The 26,117-nt window shown below is 40.6% G+C and overlaps 1 protein-coding gene across 11 annotated transcripts in view; it reads left to right on the forward strand.

Moving 5' to 3' along the window:
- mdga2a (MAM domain containing glycosylphosphatidylinositol anchor 2a) overlaps nucleotides 1-26,117 on the forward strand; it is a 349,723-nt gene that overhangs the window by 265,366 nt on the left and 58,240 nt on the right. For all 11 annotated transcript variants that reach the window (XM_073928613.1, XM_073928617.1, XM_073928614.1 and 8 more), the window contains 2 exons: nucleotides 16,467-16,736; nucleotides 24,297-24,445. In XM_073928613.1, coding sequence (XP_073784714.1) covers nucleotides 16,467-16,736; nucleotides 24,297-24,445 — 419 coding nt within the window. The remainder of the gene's footprint in view (nucleotides 1-16,466; nucleotides 16,737-24,296; nucleotides 24,446-26,117) is intronic.

Below are 26,117 nucleotides of genomic sequence, written 5' to 3' on the forward strand. Positions count from 1 at the left end.
CTTCAAAGCTGATCCGAGAGTTGTTGTCATAGCAACAGTTCTGCTAGGTCAAACCTGATCGGGAGCAGGTTCAATTCATATAAACAGGATTAGATCGGCTCAGTTCAAGCAAAGATAATACAGAAAGTATGTTCTGAATTCTGATATTTACTTACAGTAGTAGTTATATACACTTAGGAAAATGGTACATATTTTTTTTAACTATATATATATATAAAGTTATAGTCATTAATAAAATAAATAAAGTTATACATATTAATAAAACTTATGCAATCTGCACCCTCGAAATGAAAGTACAAAGACTGCCACCTGGTGGTGCAAAGAGAAAACTTATTGATATGAACGTTTTAGATCACTTTAGTACAAATTGTGTATAATAGAAATGCACATTATGTGACTTTTTTTTAAAGCAATAATACATTTATGCAGTCATAAATATGTTTTGATAGTTAATAGTGATTTGATGCTTCACAAAAGTTGCAGACGCCTTTACCAATATCAAAATGCTTTTGTAAACAACCAGTTATTCTTTACATCGATTAAAAAACGGCTACTATAATATAGACAATATTTTCTAAATGTAGAACTAAATACACTGATATGCACTGAAATACATGATGAATACTCTTGACATAAGAAAGTGTAAAGCCTGCCGCTCATAACAAATGGGAAAAGTTATTGCGTGTCATATTTAACAAACGGTTTACTGCTAATTTGATGTAGTTTTGCTCACATGGATAATTGAATATTAATCAGATAATGTCATTACGCTGCTGTGCCGTCAGCCAATCGTTGCATTGCTGATCATGATTTCGAGGATCGATAGATCTGTCCTTCACAACACACACAGCGATCACAGATCAGTTTATCCAGACATTCTAATCTGATTCGCGAACTTGTTTGAAGAACCAAATTAGCGAGAGATCAGTTATCGAGATGAAAAGATCCAGGATCTGCCAAATCATCTTAGATCATTTAAGCGAGGTACGAAGAACGGACCCCTAGACTTTTGTTTCGGAACCTGGCACATTTCCCCTGTTAGCATGGTTCGTTTGGCATACGTGTATGTGAAACCAGAAATTGCACTCGGATCCACACTAAAACAGTTGGTTTAAGATTCCCCGAATGAGGTGGTCTCAGCTCGATTAAAACAAACTATGAAACAATACAAAAACAATACTATCCAAAGAACTAATGAACCACGCTGTAATATGCATATGTAATAGACATATATAACACTATATGAAGAGAGAGGGATGCCATCATTCCAACTGGTAAATGTGCTTTTTTCTTGGCAAATACGAAGTGAAAGCATGCTAAACTATTAAAGAAAGCTGTTTATCTGTTAGGAAAATTGACTGAACTGCATCCTTGGTTTGTCTGTTAACTCTCTTTATAATGTAAAGCCTATAATGGATGATTCTAGCCAACAACTATGTACAGTATAAGAAAATCTTATCTCTGGTTTATATTTGGTGATGTTGCCTATGGGTGTCACCATTTAAAATTAAAGCGCAGCTTTTCATTTATGATGCCCTATTGCTCATCGGCATAAATTAAAATAAGAATGCTTGACGGTTTACTGGCATGTGACTTGTTTTAGCTATTTTGGTCCATTTAGAAACTGCAGTGTGAAAGCGAACCACACCAAAAACAAAAATAAACATTTTAACAATTTCAATCCCTGTTTCAGAACAAAACAATCGGTCTACAGGTGTGAAAGCAGCCTCAGAAATAAAGGTACATGATCTGTCTCTGGGACAGTACCTTTTCAAATGGTACGTTTTTTGTTCCTAACAGGTTATTAAAGGTACGTATCAATGCCCAAAAAAGTACAAATGTGTACCTCATAGTACCTTAATGGTACTACAAGTGAATCTTAAAGTTATAAAAGTGTACCCTAAAGGTACTCTAGTCCACCTGTATGGTACAAAAGTGTACCAGTGACTTTTTTTTACCTTTATTTCTGATTTTGTACCATGCATTATTATTATTCTAAACAGTTCATACCTGTCATCCAATTGAATTAATATGTTAAGAAAGACCATGCAATTTATACTTTGTTCTTTCAGTCGATGTAAAGAAATGCGCCTTTAAAGACTACCTAAAGATCCGAGTGATATAAATGCATGGCTGTAGTTTATATTTAATGATATGCATGAGCAACTGAAAGCTTTTTTTTTTTATCTTCACATTTCACAACAGACTGTTTTTTGATTTATCCTTAACATTCTGCTGTTTTTTTCTAAATTTGGTTTATTTAAACATAAATTAGCGAAACTAAAAACCAAGTATTTTGTCCTTTGAGCAACCTGTTCTCCAATCTGTTTCATCTTCCAGAAATACAACCCATAGGAGTCATTGCTAAAAAAAAAAACTCCCCTACCAGGAGCATGTCACAGAAGATTTTGTATAAATGCATTGTTGTTCCCTTTCATCTACGTGTCACAGCCACTGCCAACGAGGTAAATGTAATTGTACATTTTGTGATTTAATAGATTTCATTTTATAGTGATAGTGAGCAATAATGGGCAAGGGACCCTTCATAGTGTATTTAAAGAAACTTGTATTTGATTGGTCTTGAGTAATCAAATATTATTATGACATGTCATGACAGTCATTACTTGTATTATTTGTCTTCTAGAAGGTAACTTTAAATAAATATAAGCTTCCAAACTTGACCAATTTGGCGATTTTTGTTAAAATTTTTATGTGTACAATAAATGTCAAAGCTGCACCTGCCGCTATTAAGACACTCAGAGCCTGGCAAAATCTATTTTTTGGTGTAAATAAATTATTGTCTGTATTACTTAAAGGCACACTGTAAAAATGGTCAATGCAAGGGAAGGCTGCTTGATATTAAAAAAATCGGGCATTGCAATATTTTTTTTCTGCAATATGTATTGCGATCAGAATGCAATTTCACCAGATGGTTTAATAACACTATTTTGGAAAGAAATATTGAGTTTAGACTGATTATGGTCATTTTGTAGCGAAATTTATGAAAAAAAAATTGTAAGCAAAAATAAATACAAAAGAGCAAAGAAAAACAAAACAAACAGTGTTATGTGTTCTGGAGTTTCAAACAGTATTCAGGTCAAAAATTAAATAATCAAATATAATGTAAAATGTTAAATAGCAATGTATATACTTCGTTGCATTAATAATTAAGTAGAATTATTGTTTAGTAAAGTTACAAATGTTGTACTTTTTTGTGCCTGAATGCTTCAATCTCTCTTGAAATGCCTTTAAAACACATGCAAATGATAAATGCTCTGTTTTGGTTAAACTTTGGAGTTACTCCACAAATCTCATGCTTTCTTAACTGTGGTGCTGATCAACTATAATTCAAAGCAACATTGTATATCCACTGATGTGGCTATTGCAGATGCACACATTGCGATATCAATGCTGAAATGATAATTCGTGCAGCCCTAATGCAAAGGCATAGACGTGGTTATTTTGTAGCTGATCAGATTGCATATGCAGTTATTTTTATATGCATAATTTATTAGAAGGGGGATGCTTAAACTAAGATTTATTTAACACCCAACACCTATTTTGTGTCTGTGTTGTTTGCAGATTAACCATCTGATTGTCATCGGTTTATTTGTGACTTTATTTACACTGGTTTTAGGGATGTGTTGGTCATTATGCAAATGTGCTGCTGTATTTTTAATTTGCACGTTGTCACTTGATCCACTCTTAAAACTTTTCACTCCCATCAGCACTTCTATGGGATTGCACTCACACACACATTTGCCCTCTTTAGTCAATGCCCCATGCACTACCACTGAAAGAACAATAAAAAAAGCATACAGTATATACGCAGATCTGAAATATTTGAGTTGATTTTTGCGATCAGAATACATGTGTACTCATTTGCTAATGAGAAGCAATGTAAGTTCTCAAACCTAACTTAAGCAGCAGCTTGTCTTAATATGAGTAATGATAGTGTCTTTAAATACTTTATAACGATGTAGTAAGCCATTTCTATGCTGAAACAGTCATGTTTACATGGACATCAGTAATCTAATAATTGGCCTTAATCTAAATAAGACAATAATTTGGTTAAGGTGTTTAGATGAGTTGCTTGTTGAATGATCCTTTCATGTTCCCGTTTTATGTAGTGCATATTTTAATTAACGTCATTACGTCACCATTCATCTGTAGTTTCTTTCAGCGTTCAACGCAACAACAGTTTGTGTTCGTCATTGCACCATATGTGATTTTGGTCATATCTTTTTTTTTTTTTTTTTTTTTTTGCAAAAAGTTCAAAACAAGTTAGTTTCTCAGACTGTGCATGCAAACAGACGAATTTGGAAACAAACTCTCAAGCACCTCCGACATTTTATTCACTAACTTTTCATTCATGAAAATTAGTTGCCACCGCTACAAACTCAGAGGTACTGGATGAGAGCAAAGTCATCATTTACCGCTCGCACCAAAAATGTGCTCTCGGGCTTAAAGCCATTCTCATTTGTTTGTTGTCAGTTGACAACTGCTGTGTGTGCATCTTATTACAAAATGTAGCAAAAAGTACTGCAAAATAGTAATAGTTTTATTAAGGTGCTTACATGTCTGCACTGCACTTCAATAATACAATAGGAATAGAAATAAATAGGAATACTTCACATGTATTAATTCGATTTTTGTTTAGTTTCATTATGACTTTAGTCGGATTAATCAGACTATTGTATTAAAATCAGAGTATTGGTATCCATTGATTACGTTTCAGCTAGTTCTTTTGTCTCAGGAACTAACTCTAGCTTAAACATATACAGCATGTTACTATGCTGTCTGTCTTGAAACATATAAATACATATAAACATATAAAACTGCATTTCATGATCTCTTTACGTTCATAGAATAAGTAGGAGTTTGAAACAAGCTTTTTGCATATATAATTGTTTATTTATGTCATGCCCTTGTCTTATTTTCTTATTTTACATGACGGAATTTAAGCTGTCCATTCTTCAAATCATGTTTGTTTGAACATTAAAAATAAAAATTGACCCTATTTACTTTACTAATGCATATTCCTTGTCTTATTGTTAATTATTCATCAGTGAATGATATTCTGAAGAAAAAAAAATATATTTTTTTGATTAATCTTTAATTAATTTTTTTTTTATCTGAAATGACTTTCTGCCGTTCCCTTTCTGCTGTTGTCAGTTGGGCCACAAAGACTGCTTGGTAATATTAACCATGTTTCCAAATAAAGACTTTTAGTGCATAATTGTAACAATTACATTTATTAATTAAAAGTATTTGCACGCTATTTAATATTCAACCACCACGATTCATGAACTAATTCATTTACAGAACATGAACTCCTTATATATGATCAAAATGAATATCCTGCTTCACTCAATCATTTACCAGATTAAATGTAAACTGTTTGGAGTCAAATAATGTAGACTTCAGGCATGTCACAGCCATATTTTCTGAGAAGCACATAAACCCTTTACACAATAACAGCTTGTTAGCATGTAGCGAGTCAATATGATGCACAGCTGTTATTAAAACATGTACACATCCATTGTGCTTCCATATTGTGCAGGGTACAGTACATTTATTAGCAGTTGAGCTCCTGTTGCAGTGTTTCAGCAAGTCGTTTGTAAGTTTTTTCTCTTTCCACTTGCATACACAATTGATTCCATTTCAGCAAGTGTCTTTTCCTGTTCTCTCCATATTGCTGAAAATCGATTTGCAAATACACACTGTTGCTCGCCGTCACCTGTCTGACAGCGCGAGTGTGCGATAACCGCCATGACTAGTCTATCAAACCCTCATCCATTGGCAACATGTCAGCAGAAATTGGTTCAGTTTGGGAAACTCAGCCGTGAAATTCAGAATGACAAAATGCGGTAGGTTCGGGCTCGCATCATTGCCTGAATAAAGTCGTTGTGGATACTGAACTGTTGACCTCAGCTGTAAGAGATATTGTATTGCACTGAATGTAATCCACTCACAGCGAGGGGCCTCCACATGTTTGTCATTTGGACTGGGAAAACAAAGTGAACAAACCACAATTTTTAGAAAGCTTTTCTCTAAATGGCACAATTGCTAAAATGTGTTCTTGTTATTTCATAAAGCATGCTTTCTTTCTTTTGCTTATTTCTTCTCAGAAAGCGTAGACCTTTTTCTCCTCCACTGTGACTGCTAAAAAAAAGCACATAATGCTCCTAATTTTGCTCTTTTTTATTATTGATTTAACATTTTATGGTTCTACACAGTTTTTGTCATTTCAGGTTTAATTATTAGATCTTAATTATAAAGATTAACTGACATTACAATGAATTAGTAAAAGTTTGTACTATTTGTAATGTTTTGCTTTTGCTTTTTAATTATTAATGATCCAAATATGTTGTGTTGAGTATATCGTGCCTTAAGGGAAAGCAACAACATCTTGATGTCTGTACAATAAGTCATATGTACAGTATCACAATGTTTTGATGTTTATTTAAAGATGTATTCTATTAAAAAAATGTTCTCTGTGCACGTTTGCAGCCCACCCCAAATGGTAAATCCAGATTTCACCTTTTCCAGATTTGAAAATCTCACAGGTAATTGTGGGGATACTATGACACTGGTATAACAGAAAAGTCAGTTGAAACTTTCTCATGCATAATAATTACTGTATGTTAATAAAAAATAGTAGGCAGTGATTGGTTCAAACCTGCTCCTTTTCATGAATTAATGAGCAGAAACACTGAAACCCCAATGACGTCATTGTGCACTGGTGGCCATTCACCAATTTGACTGTGCTTCGAAATTTCTGAAGGAAGGAATTTGCAAAAATAACCAATTTTTCTAATATCAATGTGCCACACAGTGTTGGGGTAATGCATTACAAGTAACGCGAGTTCTGTAATAATATTACTTTTCTAAGTAATGATTAAAGTAATGAATTACTTTAAAAAGATAAGTAATAATATTTGGGTTACTTTTAAAAAAAATGTTTTTGATGAATTAATATGGTTTTAAAAATTATGTGCTAAATTAAAATGAGTGTAGTCATGTGAATCACACTCAGTGAGAAAATGAGCTCCCTGTGGGAACAGACAAAAACCAATATAGCAGAGTCTTACAGTTCTGTGATGCAAGTATTCTTATTATTCTGAATGCATGGAAGAAAAGGGGAAGGTCTCAATGTACAGTGATTTCATTTAACTAATAAGACAAAAATGTACAAGTAGCAAACATGTTGCTTTTCATTAGACTGTATATACAGCATGTATAGCGTCAGGAAGTTCTATACAGTGTGTTATACAAAGTGTCATTAAATGCAGATCTCATCTATTTAAAAAAAAAGAAAAATACCCTGCAAATTCTGAAAGAGATCAAACAGAAAGGAATGAAATAGAGTTGTTAACAAAGTTCGGCAGCGGAACGGCGCTTCATTTTTCTTCCTTAACCAATCACCTACTACCCAAACTTTATTTAAGTCACACCAGCCCTCTAGCACTGTTCTTCTCGTTCTATCGAACACACCCTCCCTCCCTCTGTTTCCTTGCTTTCCAATAACTATCCTTATAACCCTCTCTTCCCTTCTAGGTTGAATCTGGGGGCCCAATCACTCTACCAAAACATTACAGAGACGATAACCCCACTCTGAGCCTCTGGGCATCATCGTAGGACGCCCGATTAACCTACCCACCTGTTCACTGTTTATCCTCTTTCTTCCCTTCCTCTTCATCCCACTGTTCCATTACCATCTCTTTCATACATCCTTACAATAAAGTCTAGCTCAAAGTGTGGCGTGGTCAATGCTGGTGAAAAAAGTAACTCAAAAGTAACGTAACGCATTACTTTCCAGTAAACGTAACATAACTAGTTACTTTTTTGGGGAGTAACTCACTATTGGAATGCATTATTATCAAAAGTAACTTTCAACACTGGTGCCACAAATACATGTCAAAATCTCAAATAAATGTGTTGTAAGGTTTCATGACCCTTTAATGATATAGAACAGTGTGAACTTTGTATGTACTGCATATAGTCAAGTAAAAACAAAACGTTCGAGGTTACAGAAGTAACCCTTCGTTCCCCGAGGAGGGGAACGGAAGTGCCATGAATGGGAGGATTCGGATCAGAAGCCGCTTATCTGGAGAGTATTGAACGGGCCAATGAATGAAATTAATTGGCAGCGTAAGCTTGCGCAGGTGTGCGACATCTGCAATCATCTCAGCATATAAGCACACCTGAAGCCAGCAGACGCCATCCTTTTAAGCTGAAGAGACTTTCAAACAGCTAAGGGACAGTCATTATGGCGACGGAATATGGCACTTCCGTTCCCCTCCTCGGGGAACGAAGGGTTACTTCTGTAACCTCGAACGTTCCCCTTCGGTTGGGGAACTTCAGTGCCATGAATGGGAGAATATGGAAAGCGCCATAATGACTGCACCTTACCAACACCCCCGATGAGGAGATAGTCAAGCAAGCGTGACGCACCCACATCATGGGGGGCGCGGTCCTCCAACGTGTCCCTGGCCCTAATTTATCCTACTTCAACAGAAGTTTTACGGATTTAGATATATTTTTTGGGAAGTCGTGAGCATCTAGATAATTCTAGGAAATACGACAGTACGTTGGGAAGCGTGCAATCCCGATAGGGAGGACGCTGCGGAGGCCATCCGTTACCCAAGGGGGGGATAGATGGCAGAATTTACCTATGGACTAGCCCAAAAAGGGGGAGTACGCATAGCAAAGAGTGGTTAGCGGAGAGGGAAGACACGGGTCCGCCCAGGGGGGGACTTAACCGTGGCGGAATAAGCATATGGGATCGCCTAGTGGGGATCACGCATAGCAGGCACCTATACCCAAAACGCGGGCTGACCAGCGGGCAGACCTACAACGTAGTGGGCCAGCAAGTGACTCCTCCGCTGAGTCAGTGCTGGGGGCCACGGAGGAATCTGCAGGGCTCACCTGACGGGGAACTTTACTGACAGATAAAAAAGGCGCACGTACCTCCGTGTTAGGGAGAATGGCGCAGCAAGCGTGTTTCAACACCCTACCGAGTTGTCTCCTCAATCACCAAAGGGTTACCTAATACCCTTGAGGAAACCGGCTCCACTCGCAGATTGTAAAACCTTGCAAATGTGTTGGGTGTCGCCCAGCCCGCAGCTCTACAGATGTCTGTTAGAGAGGCGCCGCGTGCATGCGCCCAAGAGGATGCAACGCTCCGAGTGGAGTGTGCACGTACTCCCGGGGGACACGGCTGACCTCGACTCGAATAAGCGAGTGAAATGGCATCCACAATCCAGTGGGATAATCTTTGTTTCGATACGGCACTTCCCTGCTGCCGACCGCCATAACAGACAAAGAGCTGCTCAGATGATCTAAAATTCTGAGTACGGTCCACATAAATGCGCAGAGCGCGAACTGGACAAAGTAAAGAAAGGGCTGGGTCTGCCTCCTCCGGGGGCAGCGCTTGCAGGTTCACTACCTGATCTCTAAAGGGGGTGGTAGGAACCTTGGGCACATAACCGGGGCGGGGTCTCAGGATAACGTGAGAGTAATCCGGCCCGAATTCCAGGCACGAGTCACTGACCGAAAATGCCTCCAGGTCCCCGACCCTCTTGATGGAGGCCAACGCAACCAGCAGAGCTGTCTTCAGGGACAGAAATCTTAGAGATACTGATTCGAGTGGCTCAAAGGGATCGGATCGCAGACTCGTGAGAACGAGGGCGAGATCCCAAGAGGGCATGAGAGGGGGGCGAGATGGATTAATTCGCCTAGCACCCCTAAGGAACTGGATGACCAGGTTATGCTTTCCCACGGTGCCGCCAGCTACCGCGCTATGATAAGCGGAGATGGCGGCCACGTAAACCTTGAGAGTGGAGGGCGACAGCCTGCTGTCCAACTTCTCTTGAAGGAAAGAGAGCACAACACTAATCTGGCAATTTCGGGGGTCTTCTCTGCGAGAGACGCACCATTCAGTGAATAGACTCCACTTCAGGGCGTAGGCGCGCCTCGTGGAGGGGGCTCTAGCCTGAGTGATGGTATTAACCACCGCAGTCGGTAGGTTACCTAAGTCTTCCTCGCGTCTAGGGACCACACGTGGAGGTTCCAAAGATCGGGGCGAGGGTGCCAGATGGTGCCCTGTCCCTGAGAGAGTAGGTCCTCTCTCAAAGGGATCCGCCAGGGGAGGGCCGTCGCGAGGAGTGAGAGCTCTGATATCCAGGTCCGGTTGGGCCAAAGGGGCGCAACTAGCAGAACCTGTTCCTCGTCCTCCCTGACCTTGCACAGAAACTGCGCGAGCAGGCTCACTGGGGGAAACGCATACTTGCGCATGCCCCGAGGCCAGCTGTGGGCCAGTGCATCCGTGCCGAGAGAGCCCTCGGTCAGGGAAAAAAACAACTGGCAGTGAGCGTTCTCGGGGGAAGCAAACAGATCGATCTGGGCCTCCCCGAATCGCGCCCATATCAGCTGAACAGACTCGGGGTGGAGTCTCCATTCTCCAGGGCGTAACAGCTGTCGTGAGAGCGCATCGGCTGCACGATTGAGCGTGCCTGGGACGTGAATGGCGCGCAGCGATTTCAGCCGCGGGTGACTCCAGAGGAGCAGACGGCGGGCGAGCTGAGACATGCGGCGAGAGCGCATACCCCCCATGCGGTTGATATACGCCGCCGCCGCCGTACTGTCCGTCCTGACCAGCACGTGTTGCCGCTCCAGCACCGGTAAAAAGCGGTGGAGAGCGAGGAACACTGCCAACAGCTCTAGGCGATTGATGTGCCAATGCAGCTGGGCACCCTTCCAGAGGCCCGCAGCCGCATGCCCGCGACACACGGCCCCCCAACCCGTGTTGGAAGCGTCTGTTGAAACAACAACATGGCTGGACGCCTGTCCTAGAGGCACACCGGCCTGTAGGAACGAGGGGTCGTTCCAAGGGCTGAGGGCGCGGCGACACAGCGCAGTAACCGAGACCCGGTGTGTGCCCGCGTGCCATGCGCGTCTGGGGACCCGATCGTGAAGCCAGTGCTGAAGTGGTCTCATATGGAGCAACCCGAGCGGCGTGACGGCGGCTGCGGATGCCATATGCCCCAGGAGCCTCTGAAAGAACTTCAGTGGGACCACTAGTTTGCTGTCGAGCTCCCTCAGACAGTTCAGCAACAGGCGAGCGCGTTCCTCAGAGAGGTGCGCTACCATGGTGATCGAGTCCAGCTCCATCCCGAGAAAAGAAATCCTCTGCACGGGGGCGAGTTTGCTCTTTTCTCGGTTGACCTGAAGCCCCAGTAGGCGGAGATGCCGAAGCACCTCGTCCCTGTGCATAATCAATTGCTCCCGCGAGTGGGCTAAAATCAGCCAGTCGTCGAGATAATTGAGTATGCGAATGCCCGCGAGCCGAAGGGGCGCTAGGGCACCCTCCGCGAGTTTGGTGAAGACCCGCGGAGACAGAGAGAGCCCGAAGGGGAGGACCTTGTACTGCCACGCTCGACCCTCGAACGCAAACCGCAGAAATTGGCGGTGGCGTGGAAGAATGGAGACATGGAAATACGCGTCCTTCAGGTCTATGGCTGCAAACCAATCCCGAGGACGAACGCATTGGAGAATGCGCCTCTGCGTGAGCATTCTGAACGGCAGCTTGTGCAGACAGCGGTTCAAAACGCGCAGATCTAGGATTGGCCGTGACCCACCGCTCTTTTTGGGTACGATGAAGTATGGGCTGTAAAACCCACTCTCCATCTCGGCTGGAGGAACCGGCTCGATTGCACCCTTCGCCAGGAGGGCAGCAATCTCCTCTCGCAAGACAGGGGCGGACAGGGGGTTGACCCTGGAGAAATACACGCCCGTAAACTTGGGGGGCCGTTTCGCGAACTGAATCGCGTAACCGAGTCTGATTGTGCGTATGAGCCACCGCGAGGGGCTGGCCCGCGCTAACCAGGCAGGCAGAGCCCTCGCTAATGGAGTCATCGCTACAATCGCTGACGTACCAGCGGTGGGGCAGCGCGGAGTGGGTGTGCTGATCCGGGAAGCACGAGGGTCCCGCGGAAAAGCTGGAGGAGAGCGATTCGCTCTGGCTCCGCACCCTGACTCCGGAGAGGGGGCTGGAGGGCTGAGGGAAGGGAGACCGTCCCCCCAGCGCTCGTGAGCCACTGGCGAAGCACGTAGAGTCTGCGAGCCGGAAGGCAGCGTGTCCCGGACTGGCAGAACTCGTGCAGTCACATCCGGGGAAGGGAAAAAGTGCTCTTTTACTGATGTTTTGGTGGCACTGAAAAGTACCGTTGTTATCGGGGCCCCGCCCTCCAGCGGGGAAAGAGCAAGTTTCCTCTTCTCCGGATGGCCTGTCTCAGGGACGCTTCGCGGTCCGTTTACCGGACTTAACGGCGCCCTGGGCAGGAGGGGCTGCCTGCTTTCGAGGTGAACGCCGCGCCCGCTTGGCCGGAGGCGCAGGCGGGGGCGGGGCAGCACTCGTTGGCGGGCGCCCTCGGCGAGGAACAGCGGAGGTGGATGGCTCGGCGGGCGGAGCGGGCTTACGGCCACGCCGATAGATGACATTGCCCATCGCATCCGACTGCTCTTTCACCGCCTTGAATTCCTGGGTGAATTCACCGACGGTGTCGCCGAACAGGCCAGCCTGGGATATGGGCGAGTCAAGAAAGCGAACTTTGTCAACGTCGCGCATATCGGCCAGGTTTAGCCAGAGGTGGCGTTCCTGAACCACAAGTGTGGACATCGTCCTCCCCAGCGCACACGCGGCGGACTTAGTAGTCCGAAGAGCATAGTCGGTCGCGGTGCGCAGCTCATGTAATAAGCTTGGGTTGGACCCGCCCTCGTGCAGCTCGGCCAGCGCCTGCGCTTGGTAGCGCTGGTAGGTGGCCATCGCGTGCAAAGCAGAAGCAGCCTGGCCCGCAGCCTTATAAGCTCTGGCTCCGAGGGAGGCAGACAACCTACAGGCTTTGGACGGGAGGCGGGGCAAACCCCGCCACGTAGAGGCGCCGCGCGGACAAAGATTGACCGCGATAGCGCGCTCCACTGACGGGATCGCCTCATACCCCCTGGCAGCTCCGCCGTCAAGGGCGGTGAGGGCGGAGGCACTCGCAGCACGGGCAGAGAAAGGTGCCCTCCAGGACTGCGTGAGCCTACTGTGCACTTCCGGGAAGAAGGGGACGAGAGGCTTCGAAGGCTTCGCCTTCTGGTCCTCTACGTAGCACCCATCTAGTCGGTCCGGCCGCGGAGCTGGGGGATAAACCATCTCCAACCCCACGGCCGAAGCAGCCCGGGAAAGCACGGCTAACATGTCCGCTTCAGGATCCGATTTGACAGCGCTCACCTGCCCGGAGGGGGCGAGCGGGTCCGGATCTTCGTCGGACAGTGAAAGCCCACCCTCCGATGCCGCGGAGGACATCTGATCTCCGGTGTCAGCGAGTGTGAGAGCTACCATCTGGTTAGACGGATCACTCTCACCACCCGAAGCTTGGATGGAGCGCCGTGAGGAGCGAGAGGTCCGCGAGCCCGTGGGCGGCGGATTAGCTCCCGCTGAAACCCTCAGATCTGCCCGAGCGCCCGCTGCTTTTTTAGAACAGGAGGCAACTGGGGTGGCTCGCTCTCTTGCGAAAGTTAGCCGCGATCTTAGCTGTGCAACGGTCATGGCATCGCAATGACGACATGAACCGCCCGCGATCACCGCATTAACATGCTGGACCCCCAAACATGCAATGCAGTGATCGTGTCCATCATCCGGAGACAGGAAACCCCCGCATCCAGAAACGCACAGTCGGAGCGCCATCCTGAAAAGGACGTGCTGCACGACTGTGTTGCTCTTTTAGGAAAGTTGCAACTATACGCACCGCTCTGGAGGACCGGACCCAAAGAACCGCAGGCAAGGGAGTAACCCAGCTCGACCGTCTGCCACCGCGAAGACCCACTCTGGACCGGGAGACACACTCGTTCGCTCTGAAGTGCTGATCAGCAAGAGGAACCCTCATCGACTCACTCAGAAAGGATCTGAAGCGAAAAGGATGGCGTCTGCTGGCTTCAGGTGTGCTTATATGCTGAGATGATTGCAGATGTCGCACACCTGCGCAAGCTTACGCTGCCAATTAATTTCATTCATTGGCCCGTTCAATACTCTCCAGATAAGCGGCTTCTGATCCGAATCCTCCCATTCATGGCACTGAAGTTCCCCAACCGAAGGGGAACTGCTGTATGTAGGCATGTGGGAAAATACACACATGCCTCATTTGCTAGTTTGATGTTATTGCAATCTAAATTAGATTAAAATTAGCTTGTCAAATGCTTTAAAAACGTGACTTAGATACTGTAATATGTAAAGAAATACATGCAGTGGCAAATTGTGTTTGTCTGCTGAATGAATTTAAGCTATTTAAGCTAAAGCTTTTAAATCTTGAAAAGTTTGAGAAGTCTGTATGTGTGCTTTTTCTTTCTCCAGTGCTTTTAGGCAGGGGGAAAATGTGCGCTCTTCTATGTGAGGATGAGAAATTGGAGCGAGATGAGCAAGCTGCAAATGATTGCCACTGTGGGTTTGAGATGTAGGGGTACTTTGAGGAGCACACAGAGAAGTGTGAATAGTCTGAATTACTGGACCGCATCTCTGTATTGCCTATACTGTTCTATTCATCTACAGAAGACATCCTCGATAACCATACAGATGATCAAATTTCCAAGAAAAAAGGGAAAAATCATTCCGTAGGGAAGAGGTTATTGTAGGACCATAGCAAACATTATGAATGACATTTTCATTCATCCACAACATTTTTGTGAAGATAATCACCCTCCATACTTCAGGACTTTTCAAATCATTTCAAAGCGCTTATGTTGCGATAACTATATACAGTATAGGGAGAAAAAGAGAATTGCTATATTGGACGAGTTAGTTTTAGAATCATTTATGGCCACTTTGTATGAAATATTCTCATCTAATGGAATGAAATGCATCAATTTCAAAACCTTGCCTTCGATCTTTTGGGTTCACTGAAAATGTTCAAATTGCAATTACATAGAGGTGGTGTGCTGTAGATGTGATGTAAGGGTAAAAGCAGAATGAGGCATGTGAATTCTGTGCATCCAGCTCTTTCTGTACGATCACATGACTCTCAGCAGACATTAATAGAAGCACAGTGCACTACAGTAACAGGAAGATTCTCCAAATCAGACAGAAAAAGTGCAAGCGCTGTGCAGATGCCAGCGCCCTTCTGAGGACATCATGTAATGTTTGATGATGCTCTCCCGGGGCTGTGCTCTCTGATGGTGTGCATCATGGTGTATGTGCGCAAGTTGGCTCGCAACACCATGAATCACTGATTCATGACAGGTCACCCTCTTATGAGCGGGTGAGTCAGCATTTTTTCCCTTTTTTGCTGCTGTTTTGCTGCCTGGCAGTGAGTATAAAACGTTCAAATCCATCTGTGATGTCTGTAAAGCTGGTGTAGCACAAAAATGACTGCTTTTGCAAAGTCTCGAGCAACTTTTGCATTTGCTGTCACTCACAGGCCACAGTGCAGTCAAAGACTTGTTGATTTCATGGAAGAATCTTTATTTTAAAGAGGTCATATGATGCACCTTCATGGTTTTCTTTTGGATATGTTGCTGTTTGTGTATTCATAAGATATGGAAAGTTAAAAACTGGCCATAAAATATCTTTCACACATTTTCTGTCTGAAAGTGGTCCTGACAAAAACACTTGAATTAAATTTAGCCTCATATGGCCATGTCACTATGTGGGAATGTTTGAATAAACTTTCTATGCAGAGAAAGCATAGTCTAGGTATCAGAGTATAGTGTTGTTGTACCATGTCCTGGAAATGCTCTGTTTCCTATGGGATAATGTACATCCAGCTTGTTGTTCTCAAAGAATCAGCTACTGGATGCTTGTACATTATCCCATTATTACATTGCTACTTGCCACAAAACTACACAATTAGTTTTCATCCAACATGTGCAAAATAAAGAAATGTCTTAAAGGTACAAAACCAACACAAAGTTAAAACGATTTCATAAAGACATTTAGATTAAGTTATGCAAGTATAACAAGAATATGAAGCATTAGTTAATAAACTGACTAAATATTTTTCAGCATAACCAGTACATCAACTGATTGCATTTTTTGGATCTCCATTTTGACTTCTCCCCCAAATTCTTTAGGTTTGTGTTAAAAAAAGATACAGCATGAAGTATTTTAAGACACATCTAAGGTAGAAGACAACGAGTAAATGTCTAAAGAATGTTCAAAATAAAAACAACTTTCTGTTCTTCAGTCATATTTTCTGAATGTTTCCATGTGCCATTTCATTAGGTTTTCCTGAAATCTCTCTCATTGGACATGATATAATAAATGATCTGTTACATATTTTGAGCTGAAACTTCACACACGTTTTAGGGTCACCAGATTGTCAAACGTGGCATAATTTTACCCTTTAAACACTTCCTGAGTTGTATTTACAGCAGATACCAGTGTAAAATGTATGTTCTGTGTCTAATAAGAGTGTTTTCTTTTTCAGATCCTCCTGCGGTGGAGCCGGTGTATACAGAGATCAGGCAGGGTCTTGGTCGGCCGTTCTCTCTGAGCTGCAGGGTCTTGCGTGCCCATCCGTCAAGAGTACTAAAGTATGAATGGAAGTTGGGCACCAGACTGCTAACAATGGGCCAGTTTGATACTCGGGATGAAACAGAGTACCATGTAAGGGCTCTCAACCGTGAGGGCTATGGCGCGTACACTTGTGACATCACCAACGAAGCAGGGGCTGGTCGATGTACTTTTCTTGTCACAGGTAAGACGATTAAAATATTTATGTAAATTATGTATTTGCGTTTACATTTCAGTTTTGTGTAGTCAGGAAGTTACACAAAGTTTATATTATTGCGATAGTAGTCGAAGGTTGAAAAAAGTCATAAAACTGCTGATTTAAATGCATTTTTTATTTATGCATTTTTTATTATTTATATATTTTTTGATGTATCAATACAAAAATAATCTCATATACTGTACATTAGTAAGATGTCAACATTTGAACCATTAAAAAGAGTAATTTTAACATGTATATTAAGTAAGAGTAAGTTAAAGTCCAAAATATATTTGCCCGTGTAACTTAATATTTTCACACAAAAATCCCCGATAAAAACATATCGCTTGGCACAATGGATCTTGGTATAGTCTGAGGCATAAAGGATCCATTCATTCTTCATGTGGCCCGGGAAATGAAGAACACATTTTAAGGCCACATTTGAAAGCTTTTGAAATGGGACATTCTTTGCCATTCTGCAATGACACATTGAGTCTTGGCATGCAGCCTTTAAAAGATCCAGTCTCTGAATTGGGGCAAATACTAGTCTCTTTAAGATTAAGTTGGTGATTTATTCACACAATTGATTCATTCAAACACTGGTTCACTCAGGAAAAACACAAGTTAACGTGAGTCGTTGAATCATTCAGTTGTTCAATTTGTTTTAAAAAAATGCTGTTTTATTTCCAAAATTAACTAATTTAACTGTCTTCATAAATGATTTATTGAATCATTTTTTTAAAACTCATTGTTTACCCCAGTAGTCCTCAACCGCCGGGCTGCGGAACGGTACCGGGCCGTGGTTTAACTGGTACTGGGCCGCACAAGAAATCATTAATTATTTTCGTTTTATTTAGTATATAAGTCTGAATGACTTTTGTTTTTGAAAGTCTTTTATTTTGAAAAATGACTGTATTCTCTCAATTACATCTCGGTTACTTGAGTGACTAAATTTAACCCACAAGCAGGTAAATTAATAAGAAAGAAACGTTCTTTGCTATGGGGAAAGGCCCAGTGAAAGACCAGCGAAATGTTAAGGAATGGTTCCGCAACCCATTAGTCCACAAATTAGGTGAATCCACCATGGCTGTGCAAGATCATCTACTGTTGGAGATCGAAAATGACAGTGGCCTTTTAGGGGCTGCCTTTTCTACAGTTTCCACAAGTTCATTGTTTCCAGTGGAGGTGTGCTGCTTGCAATTGAATTGGCCAATCAGATTCAGCTTGTATGGAATATACACATTAGCTACATCGTTAGACTAATTATCTCAGACAAACACAGAACACCCAAACATTGCAGTGCTTTCTATTTTTTTCCATTAATAAAACTTGTATTAGAGTGACAGCAATGTTTTGTCAGCTTGTCACCCACTGAGAAAACGGTTAACGGTCACCTAGCAACCTACGAACCACCCTACACCCTCACCCCTTGCAGTCCCCATTAGAATTGTCAAGCATTGACCAGTCCGTGATGATAAAAAGGTTGAGGACCACTGGTTTACTCTACAAAATGCAATAGAATTGTACATAAGTGCTGTATATGAATTGGGACAAATCCCTTCTTCATTGAAATGGATAAATAGAATAGTGGTTTACTTACATGCCTTTACCTAAATGTCTGTGTTGGATCATCATCTGACATGCAATTTAAAATCTGCGGCCTGAAACAAAACCAGTCAAGAACCATTATTTTACAGTACGTCGGTGCCTAATTCAAATCAGTTTGTGATAGACAAGTGGACCTCATGACAGATTTAATACTAAAACCACTTTTATTGAGGTAGAAACATTACTAAAGTACATTTTTTGTCTATTAAACAAAAGTTGTCTTTGAAATTTATTCATTTATGCATACTTAACACTATATATTACTAGCATGGAAGGCTAAACTCAACTACAGGCACTCAGCAACAGAATAAATTAAAGTCAGTGGATACATTACTAGTATTAGACGCTTCGCTAGTAATTCAAAAGCCACACTTTTCCTCAGAGATTCACAACCCCGTATCTGAGACTTGCTGGATATCTGTTTTGGCGCCGATAAATCCAGTCCACCTCGTCACCTGGAACATTTGGTTCAAACGGTGGAGCAGTTTCTCTTTGATTTCGTGCCACCACATAAGTAGCCTGATCTCATGCCTGCTACTGCACCAGACACTCTTGTTTAGAAATGGGAACTGCTAGCTCGTGTTTTTGCCCTCCCTGCTGTTGAATATTCATGGCTGAAATCCCAGCTGGTTGATGAGGCATCCTGGACCAGAGGAGGATGTGGGAGAGAGAGAAAGAGAGAGAGATGAGCTACCTGCTTTCTGATGCATAGGTTATTCTTGGAGATGTTCACCCCTAATCATTTAATTTGCATTGACAATTTCCTGCTCTGTTCAGCAGGCATAAAAGAGGATTATATCACTCATATCCACTCTCCTTGTATCCGCATCTCTCTCTTTCTCATTCTCTCTCTCCACACACTTCTGTAGGACATGCTGAAGGCCATTATTTTGCACAAACCATGCATCTGTGATGAGCCTCTGCTGGAACATTCTGCACCAACTTGAAGATCTCATTTATCGTTGTCATCATATGGGTTTTTTATATGCTTGGGCATTAAAAGAAGCACAAGCCAGAAAAATGCCATGTTGAGTGTGTTTCACTGGAGGTTAAGCTTCCGTAATTTTGTATCAAGAAGCAAATGCAATGGATTGAAGCAAACGAAGGTGAAGCCGCTGAGCAACGGCCGAATGTCGTGTGACCGTAGGGTTTTGTGTGGTGCTTGAACAAATAGCCAATGCATCAACTTGACATTTCACTTTGTCAGAGCAATGTGCACAACTGTTCAAAGATAAAAGGCTTGAATTTTCTCAGTCTCAGCATTCATTTGGGATGTTTGCAGCACTGGGTGATGCAAACCCAGCAGGGGTGTTCAATTAATACAGCAGAAAGTTCAGGAAGTTGAGAAAAGGCCCTGCAGAAGTATCATGCATCTATTTTCTGAAAGGGCACCAGCTTGTGCCCTTGGTGAAATAAGATGTGACCAAGAAAAAAATAACTTCAAGTTCTCACTGCTAAGTATAAAGTGCGTTTTACATGAGTTGACCTTCTGACCCTTCACGATGTGGAGGTTTATGAACCTCAGGCAGATACTGTATACAGTTTATATCTATTCTTTCCATTCCTTCACAATATATAGTACAAAGTTCCATCCAATGCAAGAATACTAACAAACAAGTAACATTTCTGAAAAAAAAAAATTCTCAAGCTCAAGGCTGCATTTAATTGAACAAAGTACTGGAAAAATAATACTCACTCACTTACTTTCCCTTGACTTACTCCCTGCTCCATCAAAAGTCGCTACTGCAGAATGAACCACCAACTACTCTAGGAATTGTTTTACAGACTCACGTCCAGACACTTCAGGTAAATCTTTAAAAGGAACAGTGTACTTTATAACGTCATTCACATCACCTTGGTTGTGTTTTTCCACTATCTTAACAATAAAATTAAAACATGATATAAGGAACTGCCTATTTTCATTTTGATATTTACTTAACAGACACCAAAGATTTTAAGGCAATAGCTACATATTTATATGACTGTCATCTTCACTGTGTGCATATTTATAACAAATTGGAGCCTGTGACATAACTGCCCCCTTTCATTTTCTTCTAAAAATATGAAACATTTTGAAAAAAATATGAAACATCAATAATACATTACATTTATACAAAATAGGAAATAAAGGCAAACAATCAGTCAAAGTGGAGCATGAGTTTTTGTGGTTAAATTCATTAATATTTTCTTGTCGGCTTAGTCCCTTTATTAATCCGGAGTCGCCACAGCGGAATGAACCGCCAACCTATCCAGCAAATGTTTAACGCAGCGGATGCCCTTTCAGCTGCAATCCATCTCTGGGAAACATTAGCTTACCCAATTCACCTGTAGCGCATGTCTTTGGAATGTGGGGGAAACCAGAGCACCCAGAGGAGACCATTAGCAAACACAGGGAGAACATGCAAACTTCACACAAAAATGCCAACAGACCCAGCCGAGGCTCGCACCAGCGACCTTCTTGCTGTGAGGCAACAGCACTACCTACTCCACCACTGCGTTGCCTATTATGTGGTTACATAAATTAATATATTAACTTATGTTTGCGCTCAGGCAAAACATTACCTGCAACAAGTAATAGATTCAAAAGGACGAAGATTTGTTAGAGACTAGATGAATTAAATATCACGATTAACAACTATAGTGAGATGATATCCAGTGGAATATCCTTGATGAACTGTCCCATATGCGCTGCTCTCACCTGGGGAGGTTTGCTCAAAGCACCCGCTGAATGCCTGGAGCTCAGAGGTGCACATATGTGGTAGCGCATGCCAAAGTGTGTGCATGGTCATGTGATGTGCGTTTTCAGGAGTGTAGTGTGGATGGAGATCTTTTTAAAAACACTAGATGAAATGCCAGTGTGGATGTAGATCGTTTTTATTCTAAATCGCTGTTTTAAAACTGAAAAATGTTTGTGTAAACAGGGCCTCGGTGCTGGGAAACACCCACACACTCTCCTGTTCAGATACTACGGGTAGCTTATTTTATTCAATTCACTTACATACTGTACAGTACTTACAAGATTTAATTGAATATCTATGTATTGCATGTAAAAGTGCAGCTTATATATTTTAAATAATATCTTTAGTGTTCAGTGGGGATTAGTGTCAGGATTTTAATTTTCTTTATTGTGCAATGATTTATGGACTTTTCCCACCTTTTTTAAATTTTGTTGGCATCAGTATCTGAGGCGTTTTGTTTCAGGGTGCTTGATATGTGGGTAAGGTGGTCCAGTGCTTGATGGTTTAGTACATTTTACCCACTGTTTGATGGCTTCACACTGCTGAGAAAGTCAAATATAAAGTATTCATGTACTGAGATTTAGTATGAGCACAGGTTCTTTGTCACGACAGAACTGTTATGTGTTTGATGAAGACCAGGAACCGCTTCAGTGACACAACTCTTCACATCCCACAGGTCTTCTGCTTGATTATTGAAGATCAAACCTACATAATATTGTCAGACAAAGACAAATATCAAGAATTAGCGGTGGTTAGTGTTCATTTTAAAGACTCTAATTTGATTGTTTTTCAATAAAGCTACTGTGCTAAACATTTGCCTCACGTTCACCAGCTCTGTTTGAATCATATAATTGCAAGTTTCTTGCAGAGATGTGTTGTGTTTTGTCTTATGACAAATGAATCTGTAATGACCATATCAGAGCAAATCTGTCATTGTACATTAATATGTCTGTAACAAGTACAGCGTTAATGTAATCTGAAGTAACACATCAGCGGTTCCTTTTGTACACTCACAGTAAGAACAAAATTTAAAATAATACAAATTATGTGTATGTGTGGAATTATACAATGCTCAGCATAAATGAGTACACCGTATTTAAAAAATAATATGTTCATCCATTTCTCTGTGAATAAAGGTCATATATATTGGTGCATTTAAACAAAACAGATTTATTAAACAGATAAATTTATCAAAATAATATTTTATTTTCAATTTTTCACTGAACATTTTCATAAATGGAAAGACAATACATTTAAATTTAAGCACAATATTGCAAAATAAAATTACAAACTACAACATTTCAACTAAATTGTATATTTTTTGTTTCTCTTTTTTGCAATTTTTAAAAAAAATGTATTTAATATTTTTCTATAACATAAATTTGGCCTACAAATTTTTGAACCGTTACCATAAGTTATTTTCTTAGATTAGCTTTAGATTTGGCTTTAGTGCTGACTAATGTAATGTATTTGCACTAATATAATATTGTGTAGCATCATATAGAAAATATTAATTTAAATGAGAGATTTGTGGGGGGTGTATATATGCTGAGCGCTGTATGTGGAAAACTGTTTGATCCCTTCTTTTTTCATATTTATCATTCTTAAATGATTCAGATCATCAAACAAATTACACAAAATAACCTGACTAAATTCAAAATACAGTTTAGAAACAATTAACCTTTTAACCTGTCTGGTTCAATGTGAAGTAATTGGCCCTTAAGCCTACAGTAATTGTTTTGTCTGATTTTAAACATCATCTTAAGGTCCCCTTGGAGGTTCACTGAAGCCTATTGTCTGAAAACCACTGATTTATTGCCTGTTCAGATACTGAGACCTCTGACAGAGATTAATGCAGAATTTTATTATTGATCCAGACCTAAATCTAATGCATCAAAGGTTTGGACTTAAAAGCATTTGTACATTTCCATTATAGAGCACAGTGGACTCACTCTTGAGATGTTGGTTGCTTGAGCCTCTGGGTTTCTTTTGGCTCTCTCTTAAGTGACAGCTGATCCATGCAGTGCTGTCTGTCTCCATCTCAGGCTGATTTAAGACCCATGTGTTTATGATGCTCCTGCTTTTCTCTTCACCTTCACTCAAGCATTGACTCCCAGAGGAGTCAAATTCATCCCTAAGCCTTAAGCAGAGTAAACTCCATGGACCCATTAGCATTGGCTCTAGCATTTTCCTTCTTAATAAGCTGGGGATAAAATAAGTGCTGGTGGCAGCCCTTATTTCTGACCTGCAGACATCAGCACATTTGCCCCTCCGCCACCTTTCCTCGCTCTACACAATATAACTTTCCAACATGCTTCTACCGACGTAGACATTCAACATTTTATCTGTATGACATACAATTGCAGTGTAACCATGCAAATAAATGAGGAACAATACCTTTATTATATTCTCCTTTGTAATATTATGTATTTATTTTTTATTTTAATCATTTATTTTAATTATTTTAGGGAAATGATTTAGTCTGTTTTACGAGCAAATTGTTGTCTTTTTAAAAATCTTTTGGTTTATTTTCATTGTGCTTGTAATGTACTGTAAAAACAGCTATTTTCGACATAACAAGAGCTTCTTTTTATTTCATGAGCTTACATTGAAAGCTTGTGTTATCTGCAAATAATATATTTGTTCTCTTTTTGCTTTGATTGTGCGAGTGTTTTTTAGCTTGTCGAGGAGCAGACAGGCCTTGATGCAAAACAGTTTTTTCTTTCTCGTTTTCATTTTTTTCACGGGCTTGTCAGCTTTCAGCAGATAGAGAGATGAGCTCTCCTAATGGTTTTGCTTTGTGTCTGTCTCCTTTGAACCTCTGATGGAGAACGTTCATCTGTTTTTACCCATTTTCCACCAAAAATGGCTTATAAATGCATTCACAATATCCTCTAGCATCACTTCAATGTGCCAGACATTTGACCTGCTGCTTTAAAAAAGCAGACTATGTTTTTTAATGATCTCCTAATACATACAAAATAATAGACACTTCTCCATTATTTTCAAAGGGATGAATACGTATATTTAGCATAATTTAGATCTTATAAAACCAATGCTTGTAGTTTGCTTTTGGTTCAAATCAAGAATAAAAGTGCAACTTAAAGCAGACACAAGAAACAAAATATGAATTAAGTTTTAAGATTGTATATGGATTAATGGTAATGTCTGTGTGTGTGTTTTATTCTTTTTTTTATTTTAGGTAAAGCATTTGCTCCTGAGTTCTTTTATGATACCTACAGCGCACTGTGGCAAAACAAACCTCGTGTCTACGGCTTCAAACTCCAGTGGACTCAGATGAATCCCAATGCGGTCGACCGTATCATGGCTTATCGACTTGGTATCAAGCAGGTGAGTGAGTTTGGACTCTTGCTTAAAGACGATGTCAGGTTGTTACCTTGAAAGACGCCTGTTCCTCCCTTTGCCATCATTTGCATATTTTGGTATTTATGCCAGATGAATGTTTCATCATAGGTCTGTGGAAAAACGGTAAAGGGTAACAACATACTTGTGTCCATAATAAAATTAACACATATAATGTGTAATATTAATTCAATTATATTTAACAAGCTTAAATTTATATAACACGTTTAAATTTAAAGAGCTACAATTTTAGAAAATTTATTTTGATATCATGTATGTAACATTAAAAATCACTACAGATTACTTAAAAAAGTAATATATGATTTTTGTATGGTTATAAATTTATAATTTATTTTCCTCACATTTTAAATGCATGTGAGTGTGCACATTTTCAATATCATTTAAAACAAATGCATTTGTTGTATTTTTAAAAGGTACTCTTTTTATACAATTATTGTTTATTTATTTTTGTTGAGGTTCAATGAACTAATCATTTTAAATATTATATCATTAAATATTACATATTAACCTTTTAACTGTTATCAGGGTCTGCACAGGTCCTTTCTAAAATATCATTTATCATTTTTTTGGCATGTTGCTTTTATAATTTTCATTTATTTATTTATTTATTAATTTTCAATGAAACACTTTTGATAGTTTTATTGTTTATTTAATTTATAACATTTATTCATTTAAAATAATACTATTAATATTAATAAATAAAATAATGAAATGAATTATAATAATAAATTTTAGATATTTCAAATATGCTCATTCTATGGGAGTAACTGTATCTACAAAGCAAATTGCATTTTAAAGATTTTGCAGGTATTTTAGAAGAAATTTATAAATCAGTCAAAACAGAAAACTTGTGAAATTGACCAACATGACTTAAATCTAAAATATTTGTAATTATTTAATCATCATAATTATAATATATTTAACATTTTTAATATTATTTAATTTATTTTATTTTGTTTAACTTAATTTATTTTTTTCTATTTTGGTTTATTTTATTTTATTTTTCAGTTTTGGATATTCTTACAGCTTCATTGCTTACAGTTAAAACTACAATCAGCCCAGATAAATATACTTTCTCATCTTTGAAATAATCTGAGAGACAGTGCTTATGCCAGTGTATAACTATCTGTAAACTGTTCACAACCCCATTGTCTTAATAGCATCTATTCTAATGGTACATTTAGCCTGTGTAGCAAGTGGCCTGCACAACTGCTCATGAACGTTATGCTAAATTAGTATTAAACATAAAAAAGTTCAATTGCCATCCTCCTACACATACAGGAAAAGTCAAGGAACATTATTAGGATTCATGGGACACATTTATGGTTCGTGTTGACGTAGTTCATGCCAGTGAAACGGATACGTTGTGTTTATTGAGTCGGGCTAATATTTGTGGAAGGGCTTTGGCGCTGTACTGTGTGGTCACGCAGAGCACTGCTCTTGTCAATTACCAGTCATCATCACACTGTTCTGTCACCCTCTCTTTCACACTTCCTCTGCTCAGCTGGAGTGGCCACGTCCACGGCCATTTATAATGACATCATGTGGGGTGATTTATTCCTTGTCAGATTCGCCTTTGCTAGTGGCTGCCTACCGGTGCTCAAAGTCAGTGCCAAGTATGTAGTGCATTTAGCTGCTC

The sequence above is a fragment of the Danio rerio genome, chromosome 17 (assembly GCF_049306965.1).
Source record: "Danio rerio strain Tuebingen ecotype United States chromosome 17, GRCz12tu, whole genome shotgun sequence".
Lineage (NCBI taxonomy): Eukaryota > Metazoa > Chordata > Actinopteri > Cypriniformes > Danionidae > Danio > Danio rerio.